Source organism: Phacochoerus africanus, chromosome 5 (assembly GCF_016906955.1).
Source record: "Phacochoerus africanus isolate WHEZ1 chromosome 5, ROS_Pafr_v1, whole genome shotgun sequence".
NCBI classification, from domain to species: Eukaryota; Metazoa; Chordata; class Mammalia; order Artiodactyla; family Suidae; genus Phacochoerus; species Phacochoerus africanus.
Window position 1 is genome coordinate 84,292,833 of NC_062548.1, and position 15,039 is coordinate 84,307,871.

The 15,039-nt window shown below is 42.5% G+C and overlaps 1 protein-coding gene across 2 annotated transcripts in view; it reads right to left on the minus strand.

Moving 5' to 3' along the window:
* COMMD1 (copper metabolism domain containing 1) overlaps positions 1-4,700 on the minus strand; it is a 146,009-nt gene extending 141,309 nt beyond the window's left edge. For both annotated transcript variants that reach the window (XM_047781985.1, XM_047781984.1), the window contains exon 1: positions 4,487-4,700. In XM_047781985.1, coding sequence (XP_047637941.1) covers positions 4,487-4,663 — 177 coding nt within the window. In that variant the 5' untranslated portion in view covers positions 4,664-4,700. The remainder of the gene's footprint in view (positions 1-4,486) is intronic.
* Positions 4,701-15,039: the final 10,339 nt, after the last annotated feature.

The window sequence follows — 15,039 nt, forward strand, 5'->3', positions numbered from 1 at the left end:
GTTTTGTGTATTTTACCAAAAAATTTATTTATTTATTTATTTTTAATTGTTATTTCCCCAATACAATTTTTTTTCTACTGTACAGCATGGTAACCCAGTTACACATGCATGTACGCATTCTATTTTCTCAGATTATCATGCTCCATCATAAGTGACTAGACAAGTTCCCAATGCTACACAGCAGGATCTCATTGCTTATCCATTCCAAAGGCAATAGTTTGCATCTATTAACCCCAAGCTCCCAATCCATGCTGCTCCTTCCCCCACCAAAATTTTTTAAATTGAAGGGAAAAAGTATACTCTGCCAAAAAAGCAGGAATAAAGGTTAGTAGGAATAAAGGATTAAAAAGATGGAGTTCCCGTTGTGGCGCAGTGGTTAACGAATCCGACTAGGAACCATGAGGTTGCGGGTTCGGTCCCTGCCCTTGCTCAGTGGGTTAACGATCCGGCGTTGCCGTGAGCTGTGGTGTAGGTTGCAGACGCGGCTCGGACCCCGAGCTGCTGTGGCTCTGGCGTAGGCCGGTGGCTACAGCTCCGATTCGACCCCTAGCCTGGGAACCTCCATATGCCGCAGGTGCGGCCCAAGAAATAGCAACAACAACAAAAAAGACAAAAAATAAATAAATAAATAAATAAATAAATAAAAAGTTGTTTCACTTTTTCTTGCCACCTCCACTAATACTCCATATTAGGTACAGCCGTGCAATGGTCAAATTGGACCATTCACCATTTCCTGAAACTACTCTATATTCTCCTGCCCTACCTTTGCTATTTTCTTAGCCTAAATGCTCTATGTGGCTGGCCCTCACTTCAATCTAAAATATCTCTATACTTTCTTCAAGAGTAACAAAAATGGCATCTCCAAAAAATTTGCCAGAAAGAACTAATACCTCTTTTCTGTCCACAGCAGTCCACTCAGATCTCTATTTCCAAATACTATAGCATCTTTGCATCATACTCATTTGTATATGTTCTCTTTCATCGAAGATGGACATTCTATCTCTGCTCAAAGCCTTTTTGTTTAAAAATCATGTTTGCTTTTTATGTTTCTATAAAAATCAGAGTTGTTTTATCCTTCACTGCTGTTTATAAGGTAAATGAAGACTGGAATCAGACATTATCTTGAGCCTAGAGTTTCAGCCCTAAGTCAAATAATCAAAGGCTTCCTCTCTTGGTACCTCAGAGAATCAGCTGTGCAGAGGCTGTGCCTCCAGGCACAGTCAACTCTTCTGTTCTACTCCCAATACCAAGAAAGCCATGTTACTCAAAAACCACTCAGAGTTCCTCTTGTGGCACAACAGGATCAGCAGTGTCTCTGCAACACCATAACACAGGTTTGATCCCTGTGGCACAGTGGGTTAGACTCCAGCATTGCTGAAGCTGCAGTATAGGTCACAACTGTGGCTCAGATCTGATCCCTGATCACTGACCCCGGAAACTCCATATACCTCGGGGCGGCCAAAAAAGAAAAAAAAAACACTCAGAAAACTAAAGTATTCCAGCCTCAGGCAGAGGACTGAGAAGCACTGAGAGCAAGACTTAGATATTTTTCAGCAACGGATTTTAAAGAAAATAAGAAAGAGAATTTCCAGACAATCTCTTCTCTCAGTTCACAGCAATTTTTATCTCATACTAAAACTAAAGAGTCAACAGAGTTCCTGTCGTGGCTCAGTGGTTAACGAATCCGACTAGGAACCATGAGGTTTCGGGTTCAATCCCTGGCCTTGCTCAGTGGGTTAAGGATCCTGTGTTGCCGTGAGCTGTGGTGTAGGTTGCAGACTCGGCTCGGACCCTGAGTTTCTGTGGCTCTGGTGTAGGCCAGTGGCTACAGCTCTGATTAGACCCCTAGCCTGGGAACCTCTCCATATGCCGAGGGAAATGGCCCTAGAAAAGACAAAAAGACAAAAAAATTAAAAAATAAAAATAAAGAGTCAAAATACGGGCCACTTAGAGAGAAGTAGCCCCCAATATTTAGAGATCCTAAGACAGTGCCTACGCAAGTGCTGTTCTTACTTTTGGGACCGTAGTCCCTCATCTTCATCCCCCATAGGCCTAGGAAATATTTTGGAAACCCAGGTAAAGATGTCAAATTCTCTAGAAAACCTTTTCTGATCACTTGAAGTGTAAGATAGAAAGACAAAAGTGTAGTGATAGAAACAGAAGATATTCACTAGTGACTTAAGACATCAAAGTTACTTAGAATGTCTAGAATCACATAAAAGATATTTCTCCTTACATTCCAATGAGACAATCCATTTACTTTCTGTGAAATACTTGCTTATTTCCTATAAGTAAATAGGAAAATCCTATAAGTAAAAGCAGTTTTAAAAGAAGAAATCTGGAGTTCTCATCGTGGCTCAGCAGAAAGGAATCCTTGACTAGGAACCATGAGGTTACAGGTTTGATCCCTGGTTTCACTCAGTGGGTTAAAGATCTGGTGTTGCAAGAGCTGTGGTGTAGGTCACAGACACGGCTTGGATCTGGCTTGCTGTGGCTATGGCTCAGGCCACCAACTGTAGCTCTAATTAGACCCCTAGCCTGGGAACCTCCATATGCCTCGGGTGCGGCCCTAAAAAAAAGAAATCTAACTGCCTTTTTAAGATATCAGAGCAGTTCTGATACACACAAGTGCAAAAGGTTAACGGATGAAGTTTCACGTTGACTTGAATGAAAGTTTGACTTAGGCTAAACACTTAAGATTCCCTGAGTCTGTTTTTTAATCTTTAAAATGGGTGTCTACCACATAAGGTTTTTGCAAGGAAAAAAGTAAACATAAAATGACTAATAAAGATCCTAGTACACTCGAGGCCCACAAAAATAATTTTAACACATTATCTCTTGAGGACACTTCATTACCAGATTCGCTCCTGTGACTAGTTCTTAGTCTAAACCATCGTCCAATACAGTAGCCGTTAGTGACAAGTGACTATTGAGCACTTGAAACGTGACTAGTCCAAATTGATATGCGCTTTAAGTGTAAAATACATACCACGTTTCAAAGACTTAGTGAAAAAATAATATAAAATATCTTATGAATGCTTTATGTATTGATTACATGTGAAAAAGTAATACTTTGGATATTAAGATTAAATAAAATATTAAAACTAATTTCATCTTTTTCTCTCTCCTTTTTTTTTGTCTTTTGTGCTTTTTTTTTTTTAAGGCAGTTCCCAGGCCAGGGGAAGAACTGGAGCTGTAGCTGCCGCCCTACACCACAGCCACAGCAATGCGGGATCCAAGACGAATCTGCAACCTACACCACGGCTCACAGCAACGCCGAATCCTTAACCCACTGAGCAAGGCCAGAGACTGAACCCAAGTCTTCATGGATACTAGTCAGGTTCGTTAACCACTGAGCCACAATGGGAACTCTTCTTCTTCTTTAACGTGGCTACTAGAAAATGTAAAAGTCTGTGTTTGGCTCTTGTAACAGAACTAGTGCCCTGTGGGTCTCCTAGCACACAAGTCTTTCTGTGTCCTCCATTTCTGGTTTTTAGGGAATAAGCCTCAGCCTCCAAGATCTTCCCTGAGTTCCAAAGAGCAGCTGCTAATCAGGGAAGGGAGGTGGATGTAGAGACCAGGGAGGAGCAGCAAAGCCTTGGGGCAGGGTCCTGGTTCCATCTCAAGGAATATACATAACAATATCTTTGAGCCTGTCTGTACAATTAAAATCTCCAACAAATGGAAGAACTTCTTGATGAAGCTTTCTTCATTCCAGTTAAGAAGGCGGCCCACCAGAACCAGTCCTGAGGCCACAAAACACCAGCTTTGAGAAGCAATGCAAGCTTGCCTCTTGCCAGATCCTTATCTACAGCCCTAATTCCACTCCCCAAACTATAAAACCACCTTATAAACGCTTGGGGGGGGGGGGCCTTTTGCCTGGCAAAGCAATAAAACAATCTTTTTCTCCTTTACCCAAAACTCTGTCTCTGCGTTTCAATTCAGCACCAACAGACAGAAGTCAAATTTCTGCAACACACTCATTACACTTCTGTTGGACAGGCTGAGCTACGCTTTGACTTCATGCTGGTGACGTGCTCCCTTAACCAACCAGTGGACTGCAGTTTAGGGGATCACCCAACTAATCCATCTCTTGTCCCGGTATACATTTGCTCGCTTGTTTAACACTCAAACACTTCCATGACCCGGTAAAACTGATGGCCTGATCGCTCTTAATGTTAAAAAGTATGCAGTGCACAGATCTACCGAGACAACTCAAAATCGTTCGTGACCTACACGACGGAGATAACTGTATGGAGAAAAAAACCCGAGTCCTTTCCCCGGCTGTCAGTCGGCACTGGTGGGGGAAGCCCTCATTAAGTGAGAGGAGACGACAGGGCGAGTGCCTGGGATCTGAAGGAGCGTAAAGTGCAACACAAGCAGTAGCGGTGTGAGGAGGGAAGCCTTTCAGCTTCCGGGGGGACGAGTCTGAGGGCGCGGGGACAAGGCAGGACTCCGTGGCGGAGGCTGCAGGGAGGAACGGTACCTTAAGGATCCCCCTCATCTTCGCCAGAAAGGGGCGGAACTCCTCAGGTGGCATCTCTGGATAGAGCTGGCTCCGCAGCAGCTCCTCTGTGATGCCTGGGTGCCCGTGGAAAGCTTCCTGGGCCAGGCCGCTCAGCAGCCCGCTCAGGGGTTTGGAGCCCTCCAGCTCGCCGGCCATGGTTAGCGGAGGCCCCGCCCCCTAACAGCTAAACGCAGCCCACTCCACCCCACACACACACACACATACACACGGCGGCCGAGATGGGCCTAAACAGATGGGCAAAAACGCGCAAGGAAAGCGGCGGTGGAGTTCCAGCAGGGGGCGGTGCTGGCAGCTCCCAGCTTTACAAAACCCAAGCCTTGGGTTGGCACGACGGAGCTTTCAGATCTACTTGGTTCCGCTTGGCTCACTTTGTTTCCTCTGATTTCCATCATCACTCCAGAAATTATTCACAGGAAAGACCATTTGATGGAGATCACCTGAGAAGGAGTAGTATTGACTGCAGGGGCAGTTTTAATTTTTGAATGGCTGTTTCTGAATCAGGCTTGACTAATCCAATAACTGTAGGATCCATCACACAAATCTGATCTCTCCCTAATACCTACCTGGGCACCTTTTGTCCAAGAAAATTTAACTATACCCTAAATTTAACATGTTTGCTTGTGTTGCTAATTGCCTTTTTGCATACATATGCCTTGTCTTCCCAGCTAGAGCAGTGACTCTGAACCAATGCTCCTTTCCATAACAGATATTTTGTTAATACTTTCTTTACTATCCTTAAATGAAGTGCATGGATAACATAACTTCTTACTCGTGTAATTAAAAAAAAATCAATATATTATTCACTAGTAAAAGAATGAGTTTCTGATACAGGCTACCTCATAGATGAGCTTTAAAAGCTTGCTAAGTAAAAAACAAACGCAAAAAGCCAGATATTGTATAATGATCCCATTTATATGAAATGTCCAGAATAGGCAAAACCATAAAGATAGAAAGTAGGTTGGTTTTCTGGGGTGTTTTGTTTTGTTTTGTTTCCTTTTTAGGGCGCACCCTCTGCATATGGAGATTCCCAGGCTAGGGGTCCAATTGGATCTACAGCTGCCAGCCTACATACACCACAGCCACAGCAACATCAGATCCAAGCCGCATCTTCGACCTACACCACAGCTCAGGGCAACACAGGATTCTTAACCCACTGAGTGAGGCCAGAGATCAAACCCACAACCTCATGGTTCCTAATCAGATTCGTTTCCACTGTGCCAAAACGGAACTCCAAAAGTAGATTTTTTAAAAGAATCATTGGCTTGCCTTTAATTATATTTAACCCTTATGCTTTTACAAGGCAAAGGTGTAGAGGAATAATTAAAAAAAAAAAAACTTTCACCAATCAAATTTTGGGTTTTTTGTTTTTGTTTTTTGTCTTTTTAGGTCCGAACCTGCAGCATATGGAGGTTCCCAGCATAGGGGTCTAATCGGAGCTGTTGCTGCCAGCCTATGCCACAGCCACAGCAACACGGGATCTGAGCCGCGTTTGCGACCTACAACAGAGCTCATGGCAACACCAGATCCTTAACCCACTGAGCAAGGCCAGGGATTGAACCCAAAACCTCATGGTTCCTAGTTGGATTCGTTTCAGCTTCACCACAGCAAGAACTTCCCAACAGTCAAATTTTGAAAACGAACTTTTATATGCCAAGGGTGCAGCCACAAAAAATAAATAATAAAAAGGTAGCAGTTTATAACATTATGCATTTCAATATGTAAATGTTCGATTTCAGGCTCAGACAATAATAAACAAGTAGGTCAAGTAGATTTATCACGTACATGAATGTTCCCTGCATGGCAAGATGTCTTATATCCCCAGTGCTTGTCCAGCCTGGGCCATTCCTCCCCCTCCATTACTATCACAACTGAAATACCCCTTTCAAAGTAATGCCACCCCGTTGAGAATAACTGATCTAGACTACTTTAATATTTATCCAGCATTTTCCTTGTCCACCTTCAACAGAGGTTTCTGTCACTTCAGCGATTTCTAAGAGCTCTTTATACATTAGTAGTACAAATGTTTGTAACTTAAATTGCAATATTTTCCTCAGGTTAATATAGTTTAATCTATCAACCTACCTAGAGAAAATCTGGAAAGTTATTCACCAACATGGTTACAGAGTGGTATACTTCTGAGTAATTGTGGATCTTTTATTTGCTTCTTTCTGCTTATCTGATTTTTCTGATTTCCTACAATGTACATGTAATACTGTTGTATTATAAAAAGTTATTCAGTGAAGAAGTTCCCATCATGGCTCAGAAGTTAATGAACCCGACCAGCATCCATGAGAACTCAGGTTCCGTCCCTGGCCTCGATCAATGGGTTAAGGCTCTGGCGTGGCTGTGAACTGTGGTATAGGTCGCAGAACATGGCTCAGATCCCTCGTTGCTGTGGTTGTGGCATAGGCTGCCAGGGCTGCAGCTCCGATTGGACCCCTAGCCTGGGAACCTCCATATGCCACGGGTGCAGCCCTAAAAAGACCCCCAAAAAAAGCTATTCAATGAAAAGATAAAGTGCCCATTGGTTTAAGAAGATGTGGGGTGTCTGAGTATGTGTGTGTGTGTGTGTGTGTGTGTGTGTGTGTGCACTTTCTCTCTGCTAGATTAGACACTGCCTGATTCATCAACCATTGAATAAAGCCAGTAAAATCTTTAAAACTTACTCAGTTGAATTTTGTCTCTTAACACAAGGACTGTCTGAAGCTAAAAGTTCCACCTGAGCCTTGGCTCAAGGGAAACTACATGCACCTAACTAGTAAACAGGTTTCCTTTTCACTGTGGCCAAATGGGTTCCCATTCTAAATTCCAGTAAGCAACTAGTTGCTTCCCCTATTAAGCTACTCATTTTATGACTCACAGGCTGTTTGGTCCCAGGCCAGAAATATTTGTTTTCATAAAGTTTTCCATCTCTTAAAATGTTAAAATTTAAAATGTGAACAAGCGTTCCTGTCGTGGCTCAGTGGTTAACGAATCTGAGTAGGAACCATGAGGTTGCAGGTTCGATCCCTGGCCTTGCTCGGTGGGTTAAGGATCCTGCGTTGCTGTGAGCTGTGGTGTAGGTTGCACATGTGGCTCGGATCCCGAGTTGCCGTGGCTCTGGTGTAGGCTGGTGGCTACAGGTCCGACTGGACTCCTAGCCTGGGAACCTCCATATGCCATGGGAGCAGCCCAAGAAATGGCAAAAAGACCAAATAAATAAATAAATAAATAGATAATAAAATGTGAACAAAATAATGTGCAATTAAAAGAGCCCCAAAGCTTTGCAATAAACTCACCCTGCTCCCTGTCTCTCCAACTTTTCCAGTTCTGCTTTAATCACCATTCACTCTCCACTCAACCAGCCGTTCAACCAATATTAGCTGAGAGTTTGTGTCAATCGTTCTGCTAGGCTCAGGGGAATACAGAATGAATAAGACACTCTGCTCTAAAATCTTACTTTCTGGTAAGGGAAAATAATATATAAGTGAGGGGTAGCAGAATATGCCACCCCAAAATATACCAGTTTAGTATAAGGATTATTTTGAGCTGAAGGCAACAGAGAAGAAGCAGATACAAGGAAAGCTCATGGCCTTCCTCCTATTCACCTAAAAGCAGGACATACATTTTCAAAGGTGTCCCTCCTACCCTGTCTACCAGGAAGGACAAAAATTAGTACAGAGGACAACTTTAGACCCTTATCAATGGAGAAGGCACTGACTTAAATCTGTATTACAAACTTTACTCTTGTTTACCACGCTTTCCCAGTCATCTCGCCATAACTCAGCCTCCAGACGCCTTTCCTTTGTTTTATCTTTGGCTGAAGATGGTATAGAAACTGGATTCCAAGCCACTGCTTTGAGTTATTCATTTTCCCCTTGGTATCGAACATGTATACATGAGGTATATAAGTTAAAAATCTCTGTTTTTCGCATTAATATGTCTTTACAGGGGTCCCAGCCAGAACAGAAGGGAGAGGGAAAACAAACTCCTCTATGTAAACAAATTAAAATGCTGCAGCAACATGGATGGGACTAGAGACTCTCAAACTAAGTGAAGTAAGTCAGAAAGAGAAAGACAAATACCATATGATATCACTTATATCTGGAATCTAATATAGGACACAAATGAACCTTTCCACAGAAAAGAAAATCATGGACCTGCAGAACAGACTTGGGGTTGCCAAGGGGCAGGGGGAGGGAGTGGGATGGATTGGCAATTTGGGGTTAATAGATGCAAACTATTGCCTTTGGAATGGATAAGCAATGAGATCCTGCTGTATAGCCCTGGGAACTATGTCTAGTCACTTATGATGGCGCATGATAATGTGAGAAAAAAGAATGTATACACGTATGTGTAACTGGGTCACCTTGCTGTACAGCAGAAAATTGGCAGAACACTGTGAACAAGCTATAATGGAAAAAATAAAAATAAAATGTAATGAATTAAAGATTATTACTACCTAGTACCTATAAGTACCTATCAGAATTGGTGGTGAAAGAAAGAAAACAATTATTAACTTGGTCTGAATATGTCAAAGAGGGGCTTCATGGTGAATAGCCCGGTATGTTGCGGGTGAAATAACATGTCCCTATATATGGAAACACAAAACAGACTTGTACTGAGGTACACTAGGAACCCCATAGTGTAAAGATGGGATTCAGGATACTACCCCAAAATGTGGCACCTTGGCGTATTGATTATCGGTAGGAACTTGAGAAATGACAGGTGCAGGAAGGATTCTCTGACCTCCCCCTTCTCCCTTGAAGCAGGTCATAAGACCCTCCTTATACCTAGAGCATTCTTACTTCCAAAGATGGAGGGATCAGGCCTTACTAAGTTTTCCTAGTTTACTACCCTTAGCTCATATCCTTTTGTCCCATCATATTTTCCCACAACTTTCTAGTCTTCATCAAATCATAAAATCACTCAGGTTTAACCACTTCCTCAAGTCTTCACTTCCTTATCAAGGTTCTTATGTCACAAAACATACTAAATAAACTTGTACACTTTCCTCTTTTTTAATCTGTCTTGTATTGCAGAGCCCCAGCCAAGAACATAGAAGAGTAGAAGAAAAAAGATATTTTTTCCTCCCCTACAATACCAAGATGGAACCAAGAGTCTAGAGTAATAAACCTAGATTAGATAAGGTCATAGACATGGGGAGTTTACATGTAATGTAGCTTTATTTATTTATTTATTTATTTTGGCTGCACTTGCAGCATATGAAAATTCCAAGGCCAGGGATTGAATCAGAGCCACAGCAGTGACCCAAGCTGCTTCAGTGACAATGCTGGATCCTTAACCTGCTTTACAAGAGAACTCCTGTAATACTGATACCTAACCATTGAGAAGTTACTGAAGGGTTTTAAGCAGAGCAGTAAACAAGATCATATTTGAGTTCTTAAGATTCTCTTTGTGGTAGCAGTGTGGCAATGAACTGAAGGAGCAGGAGAGGCCAAAGGCTAGACTATCACAGTAATCAAATAGATGATGACGTGGATCTGATCTAAGGCAGTTCCACCTAGGATGGAGAACATGAGATGTGTTTTTTACATAAAGGAGATAAGTTAGCAGACTTTGGATGAGAGAAGAGAGGGAAGAGGGAAAGGAGTGACTCCCTGGGTTTCTGGTTTAGATGACTGAGTAGATGATGGTTCAGAGCATACAGGAGCTCATTTATTTGTGAGCTACCTATCCCTGTATCTTGTATGTTATTTTATCCTTCAACGAACTGTGTTAATCAAAATAAGCTCTCATAGAAAGCATTTGGAATAAAACTGCCACAGAACAAAACTCTCATTCTGCATTTTAAAACAGTTTAATTCCAATTCAGGCTCAAAGATTTTAAATACAACTGACTTTGGAAAGATGGAAAATACATGCAGAAATCTAGTCTTGTTTTCCTTTTGAGTATCCAAACTTTTTTTTTTTTTTTTGTCTTTTTGCTATTTCTTGGGCCGCTCCTGCAGCACATGGAGGTTCCCAGGCCAGGGGTCCAATCGGAGCTGTAGCCACCGGCCTACGCCAGAGCCACAGCAACGCGGGATCCGAGCCACGTCTGCAACCTACACCACAGCTCACGGCAACGCCGGATCGTTAACCCACTGAGCAAGGGCAGGGACCGAACCCGCAACCTCATGGTTCCTAGTCGGATTCGTTAACCACTGCGCCACGACGGGAACTCCCAAACTTTTTTTTTTTTCCCACTCCCATGGCACGTGGGTAGAGGGAGTTCTCAGGCCAGGGATTGAAACAGCACCATGGCAGTGACCCAAGGCACTGCAGTGACAGCACTGGATACTTAAACCTACAATGCCACAAATGAATTCCTCAAACATTTATTTCCCAGGCTAGGGGTGGAATTGGAACCACAGCTGCCAGCCTACACCATAGCCACAGCAACGAGGGATCCAAGCCGCATCTGTGACCTACACCACAGCTCATGGCAACAGTGGATCCCCTACTCACTGAGCGAGGCCAGGGATGGAATCCACATCCTTGTGGATACTACTCAGATTCATTTCTGCTGCACCACAATGGCAACTCCCATTAAAAAAACAAACAAACAAAAAAACACACTCTCTTACAGAAAATATCACATACAAATTAAAAACAATAGTATAATGAGCTCCCATTTCCCCATCAAAAAAACAAACAAAAAACACTCTCTTACAGAAAATATCACATACAAATTAAAAACAATAGTATAATGAGCTCCCATTTCCCCATCACCAACTCCAACACATAGGAACACATTGCCTATCTTCTTTCCTCTCTACTCCCACCCACTTCACCCTTCTTTTTTAATTTGGAAAATCCCAGATAGCATAACAGTTTATCTGTAAATATTTCATTATGCTTCTCTAAAAAGATAAAGGCTCAAAAAACCCCCATAATGCATTATTCCATATTCCACATTAAAAAAAAAAACTTTCTTAATAATCAATCATTGAATATCAATCAGTATTCAAATTTTAAATTGTCTTACAAACTTCATATTTTTTAACTGTCTGAATATTTAAGTAGATGATTAGCCAGCCAAATGCAACTACATAGAGGTTTCTCTTCCATCTCATTGTTTTTATTTTCTTCCAATTTATTTGTAGGTCATTTGTCGTAATGAGTTTCCCACGATTTAGATTTTACAAATTATATCCTCATGGAATCATTTTTTAAAAAATACATTCTTCTGGGTATGTCCTACAAATCTGTAAGTAGGTAGTTAGATCTAGGAACTTGATTAGATTTAGGTTCAGCTTGTTTCATGTTCCATCATGAACTATCTAGTGTCTGGATTTTTTTTTTTTTTTTTTTTTTTTTTTGCTTTTCAGGGCCACACCCGTGGCATATGGAAGTTCTCAGGTTAAGGGTCAAATCAGAGGTGCAGCTGCCGGCCTACGCCACAGCCACAGCAATGCGGGATCTGAGCTGAGTCTGCCATCTATACCACAGCTCATGGCAGCACGGGATCCTTAACCCACTGAGCAAGGCCAGGGATCAAACTAGCATCCTAATGTATACTAGTCAGATTCATTTCCATTGTGCCACAACGGGCAATCCTGCTGCCTCTCTTTTTGTGTTGTGTCCCACTACATGCTGGACTTCCAAAACAGTCATCCATTTTGCCTACAAATCACAACTTTTATGGCTCTAGACAGTACCATAAGAATTAAATATTAGTTCATTTCTGTTTTTAGATAGAAAATCTGGGAGTTCCCGTCGTGGCGCAGTGGTTAACGAATCTGACTAGGAACCATGAGGTTGCAGGTTCGATCCCTGCCCTTGCTCAGTGGGTTAAGGATCCGGCGTTGCCATGAGCTGTGGTGTAGGTCGCAGACGCGGCTCAGATCCTGCATTGCTGTGGCTCTGGCGTAGGCTGGCAGCTACAGCTCCGATTCAACCCCTAGCCTGGGAACCTCCATGTGCCGTGGGAGCAGCCCAAGAAATGCAAAAAAAAAAAAAAAAGGAAATCTGGTTTCTTGATACTTATAATAGATCACAAAACTTCTAAGATTGTTAGCACTCCTTTTTGGTCTTTCTCTCATTTTCAGACAAAGATTTTATAATTGGGAGAGTTAGAAAGTAAAAAAAACATGAACTGGAGTTCCCGTCATGGCTCAGTGGTTAACGAATCCGACTAAGAACCATGAGGTTGCAGGTTCTATCCCTGGCCTTTCTCAGTGGGTTAAGGATCCAGCGTTGCCCGTGAGCTGTGGTGTAGGTCACAGACACAGCTTGGATCCGGCATTGCTGCGGCTATAGCACAGGCCAGCAGCTGTAGCTCCTATTCAATCCCTAGCCTGGGAAATTCCATATGCCGAGGGTACGGCCCTAAAAAGTGAACTAGAAACCTTTCAGAGCAAATTAGAAAAATCAAAATGTATTTAAGGAAAACAGGCTTCATGTTAACATTGTGAGCTGTAGTTCCCATTGTGGCACATTGGGTTAAGGTCCGGTGTTGCTGCAGCTGCGTCTCATATTCAACCCCGGGATCCAGGAATTTCCATATGCCACGGGTGTGACTGAAAAAAAACAAAAATTGCAAGCTATATTAAAAAAGAATGATCCTGGAGTTCCTGCTGTGGTGCAGCAGGTTAAGGATCCAACGGTATCTCTCTCTGCTCCTGCTTGGGTCACTGCTGAGGGTAGGGTTTGATTCTTGGCCCAGCACAGTAGGTTAAGGATCTGGCATTGCCACAGCTATGGCATAGGTCACAGCTGTAGCTAGGATTTGATCCCTTGGCCTGGGAACTTCCATATGCCGAGGGTGTGGTCAAATATATACACATGTACCATACAACTCAATGTCAAAAAAACAAAGAACCTAATGAAAGAAAAACGAGTAGAAGACCTGAATAGACTCTTCCAAAGAAAACGTACAAATTGCCAATAAGCACATGAAAATTGCTTTTTTTTTTGCTTTTTAGGGCCACACCATGGCATGTGGAGGTTCCCAGGCTAGGGGTCTAATCAGAGCTACAACTGCCAGCCTATGCCACAGCTCATAGCAACGCAAGATCCTTAACCCACTGAGTAAGGCCAGGGATCAAACCTCCAACTCACAGTTCCTAGTCAAATTGTTTCTGCTGTGCCAGAACAGGAACTCTGAAAATTGCTCAACATTGTTAATCACCAGAGAAATGCAAATCAAAGCCACAAAGAGCTGTTAGAATGGCTAGCATCAAAGGTAACATAAAAAATATTGGCAGAAATGGTGGTGGTGGTGGCATGTAAACTGGTACAGCCACTGTGGAAAACAGCACTAGAGGGTTCTCAAAAAAGTAAAAATAGAACCAACATATGACACAGCAATTCTACTCCTGGTGGTAAATCTGAAGAAAATGAAAACACTAATTCCAAATGATACATGCATCCCAACGTTTGTAGCAGCATTATTTACAATAATCAAGATATGGAAGCAACCTAAATGCCAGTTAACAGACCAATGGATAAAGAAGATCTGGTATATGTGCACAATGGAATACTATTCAGCCATAAGAAATGAAGTTCTGCTATATTTGCAACAATATGGATGGACCTAGAGGATATGATGTTAAATGAAATAGAGAAAGATAAACAGTACACATTACCACTTACATGTGGAATGAAAAAAATAAAACAAGTGAATGAATATAACAAAATAGATTCACAGACACAGAGAAAAAACAACTAGTGGTTACCTCTCGGGAGCAGCAAAATAACGGCAGGGGATTAAGAGGTACAAGCTGGCATGTGTAAAATAAATTACCCAAAGGATATATTGCATAGCATAGGGATTACGGCCACTATTTTATGATAACTTTATTTATTTATTTTTGCCTTTTTAGGGCAGCACCCGAGGCATATGGAGGTTCCCAGGCTAGGGGTCAAAATACAGCTGTAGGCGCAGGCCTGTGCCACAGCCATAGCAAAACCAGACCCTAGTCTGCGAACTACACTACAGCTCGCTGCAAAGACAGATCCTTAACCCGCTGAGCTAGGCCAAAGCCGCAACCTCATGGCTACTAGTTGGTTTCCACTGCAACACAACGGGGAATTCCGTATTCCTCATAATAACTATTTTTTTTTTTTTTTGGTCTTCTCAGGGCCACACCCGCGGCATATGGAGGTTCCCAGACTAGGCGTCCAATCCCATACTGGCCTACACCACAACCACAGCGGGATCGGAGCCGCGTCTGCGACCTACACCACAGCTCACCGCAACGCCGAATCCTTAACCCACTGAGCGAGGCCAAGGATCAAAACCGCCACCTCATGGTTCCTACTCGGACTCGTTTTCGCTGCTCCATGACGGTAACTCCCTCATAATAACTTTAAATAAAATTTTGAATCACTATGTTGTACACCTGAGACTAATACAATATTGTAAATCAACTATACCATAATCTAAAAAAGAAAAGAAAAACTGCCACTTCTGCCAAACCTTTCTTCCGACTCTCTTTCAAAATTAGTAAAAACTGAATAAAATACAGGTCTATTTCTACAAACACCCGCTCAGCCACACCCACTAAGGCGTGACCCAGGCTACA